Consider the following 19,918-nt stretch of genomic DNA (forward strand, 5'->3'; position numbering starts at 1 on the left):
CTTGCTGATAGTACACTATTCCCTCATCCAAGTCACTGATGAATATATTGAATAGTACTGGTCCCAGTACCAACCCTTGAGGGACTCCACTAGATACAGGCCTCCAACTGGACTCTGTCCCATTGACCACAACTCTCTGACTTCTTTCCTTCAGCCATTTCACAGTCCACATCACTACCCAATCGTCCAGACCACACTTCTTCAGTTTAGCAGCAAGGATGCAGTGGGAGACTGTGTCAAATGCTTTACTGGTATTTGGCAATGGGGCTTGAAAGGCAAGCTGATGCTTTTGCTTAGAACTCAGAAGTAATTCTGGGCTGTGAAAGTAGCAATGCAAAACTTCAGGTTGGGTTAAGCATTAGTTTAGATAACAAGAACAGTATAGAGAAGTGTATCAGTGAGAAGGTATTATAAGGTTCTGTCAAGTACTTTGAAAAGTAACAGTCCACCGTCTTCCAAGTGTCTTTGCGCACCGACCATGCTTCAAGCAATGGTTCAAAATTATTTTCTTGTACTACTGAATAGGGGTTTCTATTGATGTCACAGTGAGAACACTAAAACTGTTACCTGAAAGTCTTGTATTTTCCTCCATTCTGAATGCTTCCCCATATTCCCAGTCTCCTCAATGGAGGAGATAATTACTTGAATCCCAAGAAAGAAGGAAAAAGTTTGAACCTGTAGAAGAATAGACAAATCATGGGTCCAGCAGTGTATGGCTGAGAACGAGTACTGGTGGAGAGCCAGGATAAGTGAGGGAAATTATGACCAGTTAACGATTTGAGGAAAGGATATATTGTTACATTCAGAAGCAATTATTTCAAATATGCTGCAGTTTCTTTGCACACTAGAAATACCCAAGTTAAAATTCAGTTAATCTGAAGTAAAATGTATTTTTACTGAGTGTCTCAGTTAAGACATATTTAGAATTCACTTCCACAGTTCTATGTTTCCTGTATAGTTTACAAAAACAGTACTCATAAATAGATAGGTGTGTTGTTCTGGATTTATCAAAAGAGCAGGTAAATGCTGTTATATGACTCCCTTCATATTTCTCATGTGAGACACTGATGAGTTGTTTATGAAATAGTTTATAAGATGTGCTTAGGACAATTATTTGTTATCTTTTAGGAGGCTTTTCGGGAGGAGCAACTTATTCACAGACTAATGAGACAATCTCAGCAGGAGCGGAGGATTGCTGTTCAACTCATGCATGTTCGACATGAAAAAGAGGTGTTAAGACAAAATAGAATTTTCAGGGAAAAACAATATGAAGAAAGAAGAGAGAAAGAGTTCCAGGAAGCTCTTGATAGAGAAGCGGTAAAAGATTATTTAGTCCCTGAATTGCTGTAGGACTGTTACAGTACCTTCCTGTTATAAAGTAGAATTTGTATTGTCAACTGTTAGAATTTAGGACTTTTCCAGGAACACCGTGATTTCATGATGAGTATCTTGCTTTTATCTAGGTTCAAAGTTACAACTAAGTTCATAAGGTATAAAACTGAGCAACTTAAAGTCTATTTTTGATCTTTTCTGCCAAACTAATTTTATCTTTGTAGGGAAACACTCTGTATGCTGAGGTTGAAAGGCACAGTCTTACAGAGGCAAAATGACAAAAGACAATGACATAAAATCTTGTTTCAAAGATCATGTTTTTCACTTCCTTTAGATGTAATCTGTTAACAACCATTTTTCACAACTGCTGGAGGAGTTTCACTCATGGGTGCTAATTTCTACCTGGGAGCTTGGAGATGATAAATAAATTAAAAGAATTCATAACCTTATGGCAAACTGCCAAGTGCTATGCCCGTAGTAGGCTATAATGTGAAGGTAGCAATCTTACTTTGCTCCTGCCAAAACCAATTAGCAGCTCCGAATCTTCAAACACAGCTGGAATCCTGTGTAATCAGCAGCTATAGCTATTAATTACAGCACCTTTTTCAGTGTGCTTTTGGCCAAAATGAACACACCGTCACAGGAACTAATGACAGTTTTTTGCCATAACCAGAGATCTTTCTCAAAGTTCAAACAGCATCAATAATAGCAAATTGTTTGCAGATCAGAATCATTTAATTGTTTGTTACATATTCTGCAAGAGCATTCCATTGTGGGTTTCAGTGGAACTAAGCCTTTGCCAACACATCTGCATAGTTGTTCCTCAGGAAGAGTAGACAGCATCATTTCATGTTTTCCTGCCTCCCTAAGAACTGAGTATGCTCTTAATCTGTTTTGCATGGAAGAAGTAATATATTTCTCCTTTACTTATTTACATTTTAGCAGTTAGAAAACAAACAAACTGGAACTTATAGAATGAATAGAAATTTTTAGATTTTTGTATGTGTTAATCCGCTTGGTGGCTACCCAACTCTGGTGAGAATCTGGCTGTTTACATTACTTGATTTAAACAAGCAAGTTCATTTTTGTTTCCAGGGATATGCACTTCTGCACTCTCAATTTCTTTGCAATCTAAAATTTACTCTTTAAAAAAAATTCCAGGCTCTGGCAAAGCAAGAAAAAATTGATTCTGAAGAACAAATCATCAAAGAAAGAGAACGTCATGAAAAAATTGCCATTGAAAGAGCTCAGGCTCGTTATAAAAAGCATTATGCTATATGTTGGGAAGTGATTGACCAAATCATTGATTTGTCAACAAAAGTAGGAGAATATCGTATACTGACTAACAAGTGAGTATGGTAGTTGTTAGGCAAAACTAGTATCTGTTAGGTAACTGTTAGGCTTCATTATTCAGACTGGTTTAAGCACCAGAAGCCTCTTATGTAGATTCTCCAGTATCTTACTGGACAGCTCCAATTCGTTTGCATGGGAAAATAATGATATTACTTTCATGTGAGGATTCACTGATGTTTAATACAGGGTGAACTAGTGCTACAGCTTTAGCATAATTTCTTGAAAACTTGAATCCTTCTGAGACCAAGATTCATTTGTTCTACCACTTCCTTTTTTATGAATAATTTCCTTAGTTTAAAAGTTAGAAACTGCGTGATGCTCATCTCATTCTCGATTGCTCCACCAGCTGAATGCTTCCCCCATGTAATATAAACAGAATGCATTTCCTAAGATACATCAACCTGCCCAGATTGGGCTAAGAGTAGCAACTCAGTCCAAAATCTTCTGGGTCTTAGATGCTGTGATTCCCTCTTCTGACATTCCCTAATTGCAAAGAGTTTCTGAGAAGGTTCTAAAAAGGCAGCAGCATCCAAGTACTCGTGCTGTAGGGGCATTTCCAAAACATGGAGTGGAGTGTAGTTGCTGTTGTTCTTACAGAGTATTCAGTGATGAAACTATGGGGTAAGGTTCACGGCATTAGGAAGTATACCAAAATCCTCATTGCCTTTTAGTGTAATTGTGTGTTAAAATAATAAATGTATAACCATATGAAATACGCATGATTATATTTTATGGAAATTATATACATTTAGGCCCGGTAGGTAGCTGGTAAAATACTCAGTGTAGACACAGTTTAGTGATGGTTTGATGATTTCCTTGTCTGACACAGTCATGATTCCAGTGTAAGGTAATGTCATGTTTGCTTGTACTGAGTGGTGCACAACAATGTGTACAGATATCTGAAATATCTTTCCAAATTATGCATATCAAGATTGTGTGTGGATTTACTGCCACTAAAAGTACGTTTTGTCTGTGTTTCTGTGCATTTCATTGTGCAGGATGCATACAATGTTTATTCAATCATTTTTGAACGGCATATGCAGTGTTTATTAAGAGCTGAACATTCAGTTGTCCACAATCATCACTAAAAAAAAAAAAAAAAAAGTCCAAATTGATGTAATCTTAAGAAATAACAGAAACCTCCATTTTGAGCATATTTAGCAGTCACAGAATTCTAATATGACATATGTTAACATCCTGTTTGCATTTAGCTTGCTACTATATGAAGTTTTTCTTGTCTTGTATGAATATTTTTCCTTTCTAAAAGAAAAAAAAAATAGTTTAGTGGCTCATATAATCCTGAATTAATTTCAGCTTCCAGAATGAAAAAAAAAAAAAAAAGATTTCTGGTGAGGGAAGGCCTTGCCCCACAAAAGGGAAGAATATTTTAGAGTAGGGAAAAATAGCTATAGCAAAATAATTACTACACAGCTCTGCCAGCCAAATGCAGTGTGATGACCCATTTGTGAAAATACTGAAGCCTACAAGTGCCTACTGCTGTCATATAAGTAACCAAGCAGTTATAAAAAGCTGTAATAATTATAGAAAGCATTATTAACTATATCTAGTTTAGCATATGCTTGTTTCTGGATGATGATACTTGTACATTTGGGTCTACTATCCTCAAATACCTAACTCCTCTAATTTTTGTTTCAGAACTCATTCTTTTTCTTTTTATTCTGCAGCAAAATTCCATTAAAACTGATGTGTGATTGGAAGGAATTTTTCTTTAATGGAAAACCAATATATGAGCAAACTTCAGTTCAACCTTTGCCAAATGAACCAAGTCAAGAACAACTTGTAGAGCTGAATAAAATGAATCTGTTAGATGAAAAAGATTATGGTGAATACAAGGTACATCAAACTGATGAGACATAATGGAAGATAATACACCTCGACTTTTCAAAAACATAAACATTTTGTTGTGATGTTTCATTTTTTTCTTTTACTAGTTTCTGGTATCAGAATTTGACAAGAATTTTCATTTCATTGCATGAGGTTCTATGTGAAATATATGGCTACATTTTATCTTAGTAGCACTGGAGAGCAGGTGCAATTTTGAAACAGTTATAATTTCACTCTTGTATATAATAATTGATACATTTCTCTCTTAAGTTCATAAGAGCACTATGTAAATTGCAATGCAATTAATTTTTAGCTAACTAGAATTTGAAAGTGTGGTTAATGCTACCATGTTTGAAAATGCAACAGAAAGTAACCAGCAAAAGCAAGTGAAGTGAAATACTGTGTCTGTTACAAAATCTGATAGTCTTAATTTCAAAGATTTTGAGTGAAAGCTTTCTAACAAGATTTATTGGTTTGAATGATCCATTTGTTTTAAGATAGTAGCATTTGTGAAATTTACTAAAAATGGCTGACATTTTTGTTTGTATTCTAACCTTCTGTTAGAATGCAAGTAACCGTTTTTCAGGATGCCTTAAAACTTTTCTTCAACTTTACGATACATTATGTCATTTCACAAGTGAAAGATGAAGAATGAATGTTTCCCTGTTAAAATGTATTGTACAGTTTTTTCCAAATTCCATTAACGCTGCTTTTCTTTGGAAAAAAAAATCCAGCTATGTATTTAGTCTTTTCAAATAATCTGTTTAACTAGAATATGGCAAAATCATTACAAATAACTACTATATACATAAATGCCTTTACCCACATCCTGAACCAATTGTCACATTTTCTTTTGCAATGAATATAAACTTCTGTTATGAGTTTCTGTGATGAATGCCTGACAGCTCATTTTACTCTGGTTTCGATCTTAACATATGTTTTTCTGATTTATTTATTTATAAGGACCTTGTTCAGACCATATAAACTCATGTAATGAGTTTCATGATCACTTTATTCAGGTGAAAAAAAAGGCATATATTATATAAGACCAACAGGGAGGACATAAAGGACAGACAGGCAGGAATCTGTTACTGGGGAGCACCAATGAAAAATTAATTTTTTGGTCATATTGGGGTTTTTTATAACAAAGTAGCAGTAGTCCTCTCTAAATGTAAGGGCACTGAAGGCCATAAATATTTAGTTACACATTTAAAGCTTCTTTTTCACTATCAGGCTTTTTCAAATGGACATTAACACAATTAATTTTTTTCAGATATTTTTAGTTTTATGCCTTTCTGCATCAATATTCATCAAAAGCTTGTATCATATGACATGTAAAATCGTAGGCACCAATTCGTGCTTATGTCCTCTGAAAACCAAAGCGAACAGCTACTACCCTCAAAGTATTGCTTCTAGATAAAAGTGTATTGTCAGGGCATTCTGGCAAAGTTTATGCTCGTTTTCTTAACCCTGAAGAAAAAAAGACCAACACAGGCAATTTGACATCTCTCAAGAATAATAAGTTTACATTAGGAATGCTGACTAAAAGTGTTAAATATATTTGATAACATATAAGAACAAAAGTGCTATCGGTCTGTTGCACATTTCACATTAGATTGACCTTGAAAATGTTTGGAAACTACTACATCATTAGTTGTGGCTAATCATTTAATAAACTAATGAAATCACCCAAAACAAGCATAACAATAGGCGCTGCTCAAAATATCAAATAATTTCAAGTTTTAATTGAGTGTTGACCAAGAGTTCTATAACTCTGACCTGGATGCCTGAAAACTTGTTTCTGACAGGTAAGCTACTTTTAATTCAAGGCAGGTACAGTCTAGCAATCTTCTGATTAAAAGGGCAAGAAATATGAAGGGTGAGTACTACGAATGGGGAGCCCATTCCATTTGGAATTCATTTTTACTACAGGTCTGATAGAATTTAAAACAACTGATTCATCTCTACTTAGATGTTTAAGGAAGAATGGTTCAGATAGGACAAGAATTTGATTTTTTTTAAGCATGTCTTTTCAATTACCTATTAAAAAGTATGTTTTCTGAGGTATATTAGAGAGAGGATATTGTGCAATTGAAAAATATTTTTGCTTGATTTTGCTGATTAAGAATAGATGTTTTCATTTAGACTGGTAGTAAGTTACATTGTGTTAGTCTAATGCAATATGTTTGAAGTCAGCACTGATCAAGTTCTGCTTGTAGAATGTATGCTGTGGCAATATATCATTCATGATAGTAAGATCAGAAAAAGATTGCATATTCTACTTAGAACAGGAACTCAAAACATTATCCTTCAGTAGAACTTAGAATGAAACTGTTTGCTTCTGTTGATCATGACAAAATACTTACTTTAGAGGATAATACAATTGTTTATGTTGAAAAGGATGTGGAGGTCATTTAATTCAACCTATTTACTCAAAGCAGGGCCAGCTTCTGAGTCAGATAAGGTTGCTCAGCACCTTGTCTGGTCAGCTTTCAAATATTCCCAAGGATACAGATTCCACAGATACTCTGTGCAACCTGTTCCTGAGTTTAACCACTCTCATTGTGATCAATTTTTTTCTTAATTTTTTTCATAGTTGGAATTTCTCTTGCTGAAATTTGACTTCGCCTCTCTACCCTTTATTGTGCAGCCCGAATGAAGTGACAAACTAGAACTTGCCTGGGAATATTCCTAGTCCACATATCTTCCAAGCAGCTGCTTAGTAGCCTGCAATCAAATAAATAATACAGGACTGGTGTTATCCTCCATACTAAAATGTTCTCCTTTAGCTTCTCATAGCATAAACTGCACATTAGGACTCTCCTTGTGTTATAAGATCAAATACTGGTAGAGGATATATTACAGTAGCAAAAGCACAATTTTGTGTTCAGTTCTGACTACGTCCTTCCATTCTCATATTTCTCCCAGTGTGATTGTCAGTAAAAGCGTCTTTATTAGCAAAACTTCTTTAAGCTGTACGCTGGTAACTCATACCACAGTTACATTTATATTGGTTTCAGAGTAGATGAACTGGAAGTTTCTGCTCAGTATTTCCTTCCCTTAAGAAGTCTTGAATTCTAAGGTGGTTTGTTTGTTTTGGGTTTGTTTTGTGGTGTTGATTTTTCTTCTTTATTGAATGTGTGTTAGGCAGGCATTTATTTGAAATCTTTGTGTGTAAAAATTTTCAAAGACCTATGTGTCATACTGGGCAGTAATATTGCCCAGTTTTTAGAATGCTGAATGCTAGGATGCTGGGCCTCTGCTCCAAAAATCTGTTACTGATTCATTCTGTGGTACTGGTGAGATTACTTTTCATGTTCATTGAATTAGAAAAATTATTCTGGCACTCTGTGAAAATAGTTGTAGGAGTACTTGTCTCTCTTGACAAAGTATTGATGAATATCAAGAAATACTTAATGGTTATGGCATAATTATAACTTTTAACAATGATTTATTCTAAAAAATATTATTTAGTACTATTCAGATTTAGTTGTTTTATATGTGTTTGTGTATAAATACATATATTGAAAAAGATGAAAGAAAAGGCATATTGACAAATCATTTGGTAATATGTCATTCATACAGAGCATGACAGGGGAATGGCACCCATCTGAAGACAACAGTGAAAACAAACCTCCTCTTAATAATAATATATTGGGTCATGTGCTTCGTAGACTGATGGAGATTTTCTATCCTCCAAAACCCAAATCTTCACCACCTGTATTTCCTGAGTTTCCCATCAGGGGATGTATTTTGGGGAAACATTTTAGTGGAAAAACTACCTGCATAAAGTTTCTTGGAAAAGGTAGACTTTTTTTTTTTCCCTTATCTAAAATTCTTAAAAATTCTTATTTGTGTTAAAATTCCATTCTGACAATGAAAATCATTTGGGCAAATCCTTGCATTACTATTCCTTGAACCTCAGATGCATCTGTATTTTGCAGAGGTTGGTTGCAAGTTGTTCATTCGTTATCTTCCAAAATAAGATTGAGAACATCTGAACTTAAATGTAGTGTTAATATAGTATTACTTCTGTATTGAGAATTTAAAAATGCTTTTGGTAAACTTCTCTGGGGATGTTAGTTATAGAAGAGACTATCAAGATAACTAATTGTGGATACACACTGTGAAGTGGTTACCAAGAAGAGATATCAGAAACAACTTACCTCGAAAGTCCAGGTGAAAGGAACTGTGCTTTGCTCTGCATGTAATAATGCTGTCTTCCCATCATTAATTTAATTGCTGTTAATTGTATGTATGCTCTGCTCAAGCTGTAAAGTTATCTAATTTTTTTGTGTATTAGTTTGCAATATTCAGGTACTATCTGTTGATACTCTGGTTCAGGAGGCCATCCAAGCTTATCTTAAAAATGAAATGAAAAGTGAACATGATGTGATTTCACAGGAAACAGAGAGTTCTGGGAAAGAAAATGAGGTAAGCATTTTTATTAATTTTAGGTTTGGCTCCCACAGGGAGGCAAGAGTGAACTGTGTAAGGAAGAAAGCATACATGTTTCAATTCTGTACTCAATTTCAAACTTAATTATAAGTTTTGGCTTACGAGACTTCAAGATTCAGCTTCAATTGACAGGCTTGTTTTTTCTGTAATACATAGTTTACTTTCTAATCCATTTCCTTTCTTAATTGATACAAGGTCCAAAATAACTTATCAAAATCATCAGCAAAAATTCTAGAGGAACTCCAAACAGAAACATCTATCAATGGAACCAATGGTGTGTATATATTTTATTTATAGATGTATGTATATGTATAACATTTAATTTTAATTCTTATTAGATTTAAATGGCAATTCCTCTTTCTCTTGTACTTTTGAGGTAGTATCCATGACATCTGAGTTTTCGCAGTAGTTTCCATTATGAATTTCCTGTTTCCATACACTCCTGGTGTCTGGAAGCAGCAAGTGCAGGCTGCTCTGTGAAGGAAGGTGAGCGAGGTGACAAGGGCAGTAGCAAAGCAGGAAGTGCCGACATTCATCAACAAAGAGTGACAATATTGAAGTCAGGGTCATTATCAGGTTCAGAAACGCTGACCAGCATGAGCCTTGGTCTAGTGATAACTGAGCAATTCTGCTGATGAAGCAAGTCTGAGGTGAAGCCAGGAACTCAAGTCAGCAGGTGTGGATCAGGATCAGAATCAAGGAGATAGAATACAGGGTGCAGACGTGGCTACTACACAGCTGTAATGTACCATGGATGGAGTGCAGGATGAGAGCTTTAGCTTTCAAGGGAAGGAAGGGCAAGCACTCACCTCCCCTCACTTTACATTTCTTTACAACAGATCTTGTCAACAAAGGAACTGACACTGGTCTCAGCCACCTAAACTCAGAAGCACAGAGTGAGGGTGGAAGAGACCTCTGGAGATCATCTAGTCCAGTTTTCCTCCTCAAAGCAGGGTCAGAACTGCAGGTTGTTCAAGACCATGTTCAGTTGCATGCTGAACATCTCCAAAGATGAAGACTCCACAGCCTCCCTGAGCAACATGTTCTGATATTATGTAACCTTTCTGTAAGGGTTTAAAATTTGTATGTTTAAATGGAATTTCCCGTGTTTCAGTTTGTGTCTGTTGGCCTTTTGTCATTTTACTTGGCACCACTAAGTAGAGTCTGGCTTCTTTAGTTCTCCCACCATGCCCCTGATATTTCTATGCATTGAAATCAGGTTCAGGCCTTCTCTTCTCCAGACTGAACAGTCCCAGCTCTCTCGCCCTCTCCTTGTACATGAGGTAGTCCAAGACCTTAGTGTTCATCAGCACTGTTCTGTGGACCTGATCCAATATATCCATGTCTTTATTGCACAGTTGAGTCCCAAAATGGATGCAGTACTGTATATGTGGTCTCACCGGGGCCATATCTTTTTAATGTAGTCAAGGAGGATGTGGGCATTCATTGCTGCAGGGACACATTGCTGACTCACAGTCACCTTCTCCTCCAGGGCCTCCAGGTCCTTCTCTGCAAAGCTGCTTTCAGGACAGTTGGCCACCAGCTGGTACTGAAGGCATGGGGACACTGAGCCTGCCAGCTCGTTGTAGAAGGCTGTCAGGTTAGTCAGGCATGATTTCCCCTTTATAAATCTATGCTGACAACCCCCAATCATCCTCTTGCTCTTAATATGCTTGACATGATCTCCATGCTTATTCGCTCCATCAGTTCTTGGGGACGGAGATGAGGCTGAAGGGCTTGTACATCCCCCATTCCTCCTTGCTTTCCTTGAAGACAAGGGTGGCTGTTGCATTCTTTGAGGCCTAGGGAATCTCCCACAGTCACCAAGACCTTTTAAAGATTGTTGAGAGTGGCTTTGCAATGACATCAGCCAGCTCCCTCTAGCGTACGTGGGTAAATGCCATCAGGTCCCATGGACTTGTGTATTTCCAGTTTATTTATTAATAAATGTTCCTTAAGCTGATCCTCCTCCAGCAAGGGTAAGTCTTTCTTGCTGCAGACTATCCTGCTAGTCTCAGGGGCTTTGGAATCCCAAGTGTGACTTTTACCAGTAGAGACCAAGAGAGAGAAGGCATTAAGTACCTCAGCTGTTTGTGTATGTCTTTCAGCAGGTTCACATTTTCCCTGCCCTTGTCCTTTTGCTGTGGTGATACCTGTAAGAGCCCTTCTTGTTCCTATTTTGACCAGATGTAAGACAAGGCTTTTTCCACATGAGAAACACCAAGTATTGAAATGGATTGCCTGGAGAAGTAGTGTAGTCTCCATCCTTGGAGGTTTTCAGGATCACACTAGGTAAACAACTGAGCAACTTGGTCTGAGCTTTTAACTGCTGACACTTTGAGGAGAAGGTTGAACTTGAACAAGGTGACCTCCAGAAGTTGCTTCCAACCTGAGTTAACCAATGATCCTTTCATTCTAACAATCGCATATACCTTCTGTATTGATTTTTTCAGAGAATGAGACATATACTTTTATTATTTATCTATAGTAATAAATATTATAGTAATAGAATTGTCAAACTTCATCATATACCTGTTTTAGGTAACTGTCCTGTCAAAGAGGATCTGTCTGGGCAAGAATTCAAATCAGACAACAGTCAGGATGACCTATCCAAGGTTTGTAATCCAGTTTTACCTTCTACTTGATAAAGATGCATTAGTTAAAATGGATACATCATTCTGAATTCATTTATTGACCTCACTGCTTTTTCTGTATGAAATATAAAAAGTCTTTATTATGAAAATCTATTGCTGTGTATGTTAGAGTTGTACATACTCTTAAAAGTTACGTATCTTCTTGTTAAATCTCACATCTACCTAACATATGCGACTTTCAATGTCGTTTCCAAGTTATCAAAAATGTGTTCCTGATCTTGCTGCTGCCAAGCGGATCATTCATCCCATGACAAGGTTTCTTTTTTTTATGTTCAAAAATACTTAATTCTACAGTGATCTTCTTGACTTTATTGCTCTCACTGGAAAAGACTTCAAAAGCTAAAATATGAAATAGTCTTTTGAACAAGACTGTCAAACTCATTTTCACTGTTAGGACTGTACAAATGTAACTACTCCTACATGTATACAGTCCTAAAATTACATTCGGCCCTTTGAAGGCAACCGTGAGGCTGATGTGGCCCCCGGTGAAAATGAGTTTGACACCCCTGCTGTAAAACTACTGAAGTTAAATGCTTTGTTTCTCAACCTAGTTTCTGTCTGGCATTTTCATAGGTGTAATGATGGAAATCAGTTGGAGATTTCAATGAAATTAGGCCTTTTTTACATCAGTTGAAATTTTCTCCTTAATAAATGACAATAAATATTAAAATAAATAACTAACACAATAAACATGATATTTAAATAAATAAATAAATAAATAATCTATAAAGTAGAATATTTTTCAGTGTTGTGAACATTCTGAGCATATTAGTCTTACACTGCACTCTTCCACAGCTGTCTGTACGTGCCCAGCTTGGCGCAGCATCACAGAAATTACTGAAGAAAGGAAAAAGTGTTCCCGATGAATTACTGATTGACATTCTGTTGGAAGCCATTAAGTATGAAATTGTGACTTTTTTCTTCATTATTTAGTATGTAATTATCGAGTTTGTAGTCCAGATTCAGCCGTTTCTCTATATTAAGGTGTTTTTGAACACTGGAGTCTTCTACGTGGAAAGTGGAGCTAATTGGTAAAGTTAGTTAATGCTTATTTTTATGGTAGCAGTAGAGTCTAGCCCTAAATTATGCAGACATTATTGTACACTACTGAAAGTAAGTAAAAATATCGACGACTATCTCCCAGTCATTAAACATAACTAATATCTCTATTTTGTTTATTAGTTAGAAGCTATTCAGCATTAGTATTTTTTCTTTTAGATTTTGTGAGATGCATAATCATATTTCAGCTTACTTATTTTTGTCTAGTCTGGTTTGAGAGAAAATTGTCTCAACTATGCTGATGTGAAATTAGCACTTAAGTTCCCATATGAGTATAATTTAAAGTTACATATGAGTATATTTTAAAGTTAGGAAACAGATTTTTCTGTTTGTCACTTCAGTGCAAAGGTTAGTAGAGAAAATAGCAAAATTCCACCTCTGATCATAGAATCATAGAATCATTTTGGTTGGAAAAGACCATTAGGATCATCAAGTCCAACTGTTAACTTAACATTGCCAAGTCCACCACTAAATCATGTCCCTAAGCACTATGTCTGCACAACTTTTAAACACCTCCAGGGATGGTGACTCCACCACTTCCCTGAGCAGCCTGTTCCAATGCTTAATAACCCCTTCTGTGAAGAAATTTTTTCTAATATCCAATCTAAACCTCCCCTGGTGCAACCTGAGGACATTTCCTCTCATTCTATCACTTGTTATTTGGCATAAGAGACCAACACCCTCCATGCTACAACCTCCTTTCAGGTAGTTGCAGACAGCGATAAGGTCTCCCCTCAGCCTCCTTTTCTCCAGGCTGAACAGCCCCAGCTCCCTCAGCTGCTCCTCATCAGACCTGTGCTCCAGACCCCTCACCAGCCTCGTCGCCCTTCTCTGAACTCTCTCCAGCACCTCAATGTCTTTCCTGTAGTGAGGGGCCCAAAACTGAACACAGGATTCAAGGTGGGGCCTCACCAGTGCCAGGTACAGGGGGTCGATCACTTCCTCAGTCTTTCTGGCCACACTGTTCCTGATACAAGCCAGGAAGCTGTTGGCCTTTTTGGCCACCTGGGCACACTGCTGGCTCATGTTCAGCTGGCTGTCAGTCAACACCCCCAGATCCTTTTCCACTGGGCAACTTTCTAGCTACCCTTCCCCGAGCCTGTAGCGCTGCCTGGGGTTGTTGTGACCCAAGTGCAGGACCCGGCACTTGGCTTTGTTAAACCTCAAACAATTGTCCACAGCCCACTGATCCAGCTGGTCCAGATCCCTCTGTAGAGCCTTCCTACTCTCCAGCAGATCAACACTCCCACCCAACTTGGTGTCTTCTGCAAACTTATTAAGGGCGCACTCGATCCCTTAATCCAGATAATTGATAAGAGATTAAACAGAACTGGACCCAGTACTGAGTCCTGGGGAACACCACTCGTGACTGGCCAGCAACTGGATTTAATTCATAGTCTGAATAGAGTTTGTTTCTGAAAAGCTGATTTGTCAAGATAGCAAAAATAGTTTTGTTTTTGCTTTTTTTTTTTTTTCGCTTTTAGTAAGACTTGATGTTATTTTCTGGTTTAAAATCCATTGCTTTACAGATTAAGTTTTAATGGTGTCTGTCACATTCTGAATTCATCAGGATATTTAATATATTGAATTCTGAATGAAAGACTGGTGGGGCAAGCACTTCTTTAGGTGTTATTACTATGTTATCAATTCACTGTATAATTCTGGTTCTTCATTTACTTTTAGCCAAACACCACCAGAGAAGGGGTGGATTGTGGATGGGTTTCCAAAGACAGTTAATCAGGCAAAGCTATTTCAAAAAGCCTATACAGGGATTGATCCAGAAGAAGAATATGCAAATTCTGGAAGACTCTTACTTGCTACAGATCCCAGAGCCCCTAAGCCTCCTGTTTCCCCACCTGCATTTGATGTTTCCATATTACTGGATATTTCAGACACCATGGTACTTAAACGCATGGCTAACTTGGAGTGTAAGTTTCCAACTACTTTTAACAAAGTTAAATGACAAGCAGGTTCTGATGCATGGGGAATATTAAAATTGTTATGATACTGAGATTACTAAATTCTGAGTACTTTGCAACATAATAGCAAGTTGCATATTTTAATTAAAAAGACTTCATTTATAATGTCTAGATTTTCCTCTGTAAGTATGAAATTAGAAATTGTTTCAATTTGACAGCTTTCTTCTCCACTTGTAAGGCCCCTCTCAACTCTAGCTGCCTAAAAGTGCATGACTAGGTATAAGTAATACCTTAATTCCAAACATTGTTTACTAGATATACCTTTATGTTGTACTCATTGCAACAAAATAAAATTATTGCATCATTTATCTGCATGGCACAATATCACAGTCATTGATTGTGAGTTATCAGCATGATTGCTTCCAGATTATTTCAGTCGAAGGCAGATCAGAAGTGTGCGAGTGCATGTGTATATGGTTTTTTGTATTTGTACTGAATTCTCACTGGAGCTGAGATACCACAGTGACTGGTGTTTGATATCACATAAAACAGCAACCAGAAAAAACAACAAGTTATCACAGATGCAGAAATATGCCTCATTACAAAGGAGTATGCGTTGATATTACTGTTTTTCCAGGAGACACATTTGAAAAGGGATGGAGGATAAGCAAAGGGGTGTGTCCACATTCATTCCCTATTGATTGTCTTTACTTAGTCAGCGAGCAATCAGAAGTAGTAAATTTTGGCAGAAATTGCGAAGGCATCAAAGGCTTTTTGAGGGCCGTTTCACTTCCAGACCACACATTTTTTACTGCCCTTACTCACCCTGACAAAACATTAAAGTTATTTTCAGAAATGTATCCCATATTGTCCAAATTAAAAGGAGATTCCTCTTCAGTGTTTTCACTGCAGCACTTGCATGGTACATGGCTTGAATTAAAGCACCATTTGCCTTTAGTTTGTATATGTTGGTAGGATTGAGGATGAGGAAAAATCATTAGAGCTTTTACCAACAATGCAGTGAAGATAAATCTGTAAACACTTGGAATTCTTGTTAATTTGAAGACTTTGTGTTGCCAAACACTTTGAAAATGAGGTAATACAGGGGATAATCTCAGAAATCCAAACAGAATGTATTTTATAACATGTAATATAAGAAAAAGTCAAAAGAACAATAGAATAGTCAGAAATCTAGAAAAAATGGGTTATTTCTATTCAATTAAAGTCTTTTTAAAATCTAGAGAAGACTCAGAGAGAGAGAATACCTTGTGTTCAGATGCAGTGGAGTATCTGCCCATTGTTTTGAAAAGGAGTACTGACTTCAAGGAAGATTCAGATTAGACTGGGAAAATACCTTTTAATTGTTAAAACAGATAAGCCTGAAATAGTCTGCCCACAGGAACACTGTCTCTACAACTGGAGATATTTCTATGACTGCAAAGCATCTGTCAGAAAATGTTAGTGCTCTAATTGGCTCTGCATTCAAACATAGGAAGAGGCAAGACACTGTCTTCAGGTCCTTTCCAGCTTTATTTTATATTCTTATTATTTTCTCTGACATTTCCTTTCTTGTAGGAATTTTGTCACCCAATTTTTAAATAAAGAAATGTAAGATCAAAGAACACTGAAATTTCCCTTTTAATCATTATCTTACTTAGGGTGAATAACTACCTCCATAATTACCTTTTTCAGCATATCCTCATATGTGCTGTTTTCCACACAGCAGATAAATCAAAGTCATCTCAAATTGAAGAGGAGGACAACAATCAAAATTCAGATGCTGAAGTCCTAGAAGAGAAGATTGATTTAGCTAGGGACCAGGTGCTACATAGGTATGTCATATGAAGTACAAAAAAGCTACTTTAGCTAGATGTTTAGGCATGCAGTTGATCTGAACCTCATATATGATCCATGATAGGACTGAGATGCCTGATGTTAAGATTTTACTTAGGAGTTTCTCTAATGAGGAGCCTAAATAAGTACTTTCACTTTTGAAACAATATAATAAACGTATAAGGTAAGAAATTCATGGGTTTTGCTTTTCCAAGGTATTCTTCCAAGGAGAATTTCTTCTTCAGATATATATTGCATGAACCATACATACAGATATACCTGTATACTTTTATCTATACATAGATATATCTGAGGTCATGTCATGTATCATGTGGCTGCCCTTGAGTGAAATGCACTTGGCTTGAGTTACAGATTTTCTAAAATGGTATCTTCCGCTTTTACTTTTATAAGGTGAATTAGTGTATATTTTGTTGAATCTTTAGTTGTTTATATAAATAGCAAAATCAGGAGCAGGTTTTGTTTCTAAAGATTTGATACTACTAACTGGTTTAGAGTATTATATTACTGACTATTATTCTTTTAGTTGTGATACAAGAAAGCATAGGTTTAGCCTGTGACAAGGAAGACCAAGAAATATGTAAGATTCGTTAACAGTAGGATTTTGAAAATTTTCCTATGTTGAAAATGAAGGGAGTTGATGTGGATGGAGTATTATTTTGCAAAAAATATTGCCTGGATTTTTTTAGTATTGAATTAGATGTTGTGTTCTTTCTTTGGTTTGTTAATTTGGGAAAATGTTTTATTTTCCAGTAGATATATTTTAATTTTATATATTAATATGATTTTTGTAGAATTTCAGGCTTTCTAGACACATGGCCAAAATTAGAGAAATGGTTTTCAGTCCATCAAAATATTCTAGTGAAAGTCAATGCAGAGACAGAAGAAAGTCTTATGTGTGAAACAGTGAAGGAAATTATAATGGAAGAAATTGCCAAGAACCAGAAGAGAAGTAAGTTTTCCTGCTCCTACTTTTTACAATTCAGTAAGAAAAGACTCTGTGCTTTACAATTAACTCTAATAGTTAATTTATAAAACTATATAGAAACATCTGTTTTCACTGCCTTCCAAAGCTTTGGGGATCTGTGAATTAATGAACCAGAACTCTGAACTTTTCTGTTGTGTTTTTACGTTTTCAGAGGATATGGATCAATTTCACATAGTTGCAAAGATCATTTGAGAAGAATTTAAAAATATTTAAAACAAAGTGTCTATTTGATTTATTTAAATTCCCTGAAGTAAAAGATTACTAAATTCAGTCTTTTCTTCCTGGTTTAAATATTACAGCTAGCATCTTCACCATATGAGATAGCATAATGTTACAGGAAAGAGTAAGTCACCATTATCAACAAATATCCATTTATCAGCAGCAGCTTAAAAACACGAATAACTCAGAGTGGTTTTGACATCCTATTAGTGCATCTTCATTCCATTTTTCCTCTTAATCACCCAAAAGGAAAGAATCACTTAAAAATAAGAAAGGAAAAAGATGAAATATTTAAGGGAAATGATGCATCAAGTAAACTGGAAAAAAAGTCTACTTGATTAGTAGAAAAAAAATGGTTATTCATAATTATTAGATGAAAGTCTGATGTGTCTTCTAACAACAACTAAAAAAAAAAATAGCTTGAAAAGCACTCTTAACCGTAAAAATTTAGACCTCTACTCCTGCACAATGTTTCAAGTTCATGAAAAATTATTGGAAGTATCACACCTGACAGAAAATTGGGTGGTGTGTTTTCAAAGAACTACCTGGTTGGAATGGGGTTTTTTATGTGCTTCACAGAATTCATAGCCTCGCTGGAGTCAACAGCAAAGGACTGTTTACTCCATACAGCAAAATAATCACTCTGGTCAGTTAATGTCTAATTTCATATTTATGTTGATAGATTCCAAGTTGTCCTTCACTATTAGGTTAATATGAGCAGAATAGAGGTATGAGAATGTGTATTAATTAGTCAGACATCAGTAACATTCTGAGAGTGGCATGGCAAAGCAAAATTCAGAGATCACTTCTCAAAATATTTAGCAGAAGCTGAAGTAGTTGGAATATTTCATGTGGCCAACAGTTTTGTTCTTTTTATAAACTGAAATCAGGAGGATGATAGCAGTTATTCCATTGGAGCACCTAGCAAGGCTGTGTTTTTCAGAAGCAGATTTGTCATACTTAAAGAAAAACAAAACACATGTATTCTTTAAATGTTAAGCTTTCAAACAAAAAGTCAAGACTGTTACAACGGTGGTTTAATGCAAGCCTGTTTTCAAATCCACAGCAAAGCTGGCCAGAATGCACGTACATGATTTTGAGCAGTTAATCAATGTTGTTGTAGGGTCCTTCTATTTTTACCGAGACACTGATTTCTTTCCAGAGGTTAGTTCTGGTCCTAGGGTTGAATCATGCTGTGAAGCTGCTAGCTACATTCGGTATTTTGATATACTAGAGGTTAGCAGCGTTTTTCACTTGCTTCTTTCTCTACACGTGATCTTTTCTCTTTCTTTCTTTTTTTTTTTTTTTTCCCAACCATCATCTTTCATACTTCTCAGCTTCTCCTCAAAGTAAGGTATGTTTTCTGTATTAGGCCAGATTTAGCTCAGTTTATCTGTTTATTTCTTCTTCAGTGTTTGTTTTTCTTGACTTACTCTTTCCAAGTCTAACACGGAAGTTATAAGTGTGTACAACTGTTCTTTAATTAAGCAGGGAGTCCTTGAAATCATGATAGTTACAGTGAATCTCAGAGTCTAATCAACACCACTGGCTTTGGTTTACCTGGTAAAGAATTTGTTTCATATGCATACACACTAATTCATTATCTTCCTGATTCTCTCACAGCGTGATTTTAGGAAAGTATCCATCCTCCAAAATATAAGCTTAACTGGAAAGTGATTTTATAACTGTGGCATCACTGATTTGATTAGTATATATTTGGATGAACAACACCTAAGTAATGAAATATTGAATCTGTTTCATTATTTTGAACTTGTCACAGTATCATAGATGTCTACTTCTGTTTATTGACACTTAAAATACATTCAAAGGTACTATACATATACAAGGGTCTGTTGAAGAAGAATCACCAGGAGAAAAGCTTTCACCAGTTACATCTGGAGATCTACTTTCTCCAGTTCCTATGGCAGCACCACCAATCGAACCAGGATCAGATGAATGGATTTATGTAGATGAACCAATTCCCCAGGTACACTCATTCATTATTAAAAGTATTAGATGTCAAATTAGATATTTTTCTCAGTATTTTATGCATGTCCTACCTCAAGCTTTTATCTTATTGAAAAATATTGAAGAAAACTACATGCAATGAAAGATACATTCGTACTGTATTATAAATATCTAAAAAAAACCCCAAATAAAAGCTGATACTGAAATATATAAGGAAACATACTTTAAAATTTTTCATTGTTTTTTTTCTGAATTCTTCACCATGATGACAA

General features: G+C 36.0%; 1 protein-coding gene across 1 annotated transcript in view; it reads left to right on the top strand.

Moving 5' to 3' along the window:
- Nucleotides 1-19,918, top strand: part of SPEF2 (sperm flagellar 2) — an 86,980-nt gene that overhangs the window by 18,706 nt on the left and 48,356 nt on the right. Inside the window, exons 8-19 of the mRNA XM_065656895.1 lie at nucleotides 1,129-1,317; nucleotides 2,494-2,681; nucleotides 4,371-4,539; nucleotides 8,116-8,335; nucleotides 8,834-8,964; nucleotides 9,184-9,262; nucleotides 11,530-11,603; nucleotides 12,438-12,541; nucleotides 14,385-14,629; nucleotides 16,344-16,452; nucleotides 17,266-17,423; nucleotides 19,508-19,665. Of these exons, the coding sequence (XP_065512967.1) occupies nucleotides 1,129-1,317; nucleotides 2,494-2,681; nucleotides 4,371-4,539; nucleotides 8,116-8,335; nucleotides 8,834-8,964; nucleotides 9,184-9,262; nucleotides 11,530-11,603; nucleotides 12,438-12,541; nucleotides 14,385-14,629; nucleotides 16,344-16,452; nucleotides 17,266-17,423; nucleotides 19,508-19,665 (1,824 nt within the window). The remainder of the gene's footprint in view (nucleotides 1-1,128; nucleotides 1,318-2,493; nucleotides 2,682-4,370; nucleotides 4,540-8,115; nucleotides 8,336-8,833; nucleotides 8,965-9,183; nucleotides 9,263-11,529; nucleotides 11,604-12,437; nucleotides 12,542-14,384; nucleotides 14,630-16,343; nucleotides 16,453-17,265; nucleotides 17,424-19,507; nucleotides 19,666-19,918) is intronic.

This window comes from Caloenas nicobarica, chromosome Z (assembly GCF_036013445.1).
Source record: "Caloenas nicobarica isolate bCalNic1 chromosome Z, bCalNic1.hap1, whole genome shotgun sequence".
NCBI classification, from domain to species: Eukaryota; Metazoa; Chordata; class Aves; order Columbiformes; family Columbidae; genus Caloenas; species Caloenas nicobarica.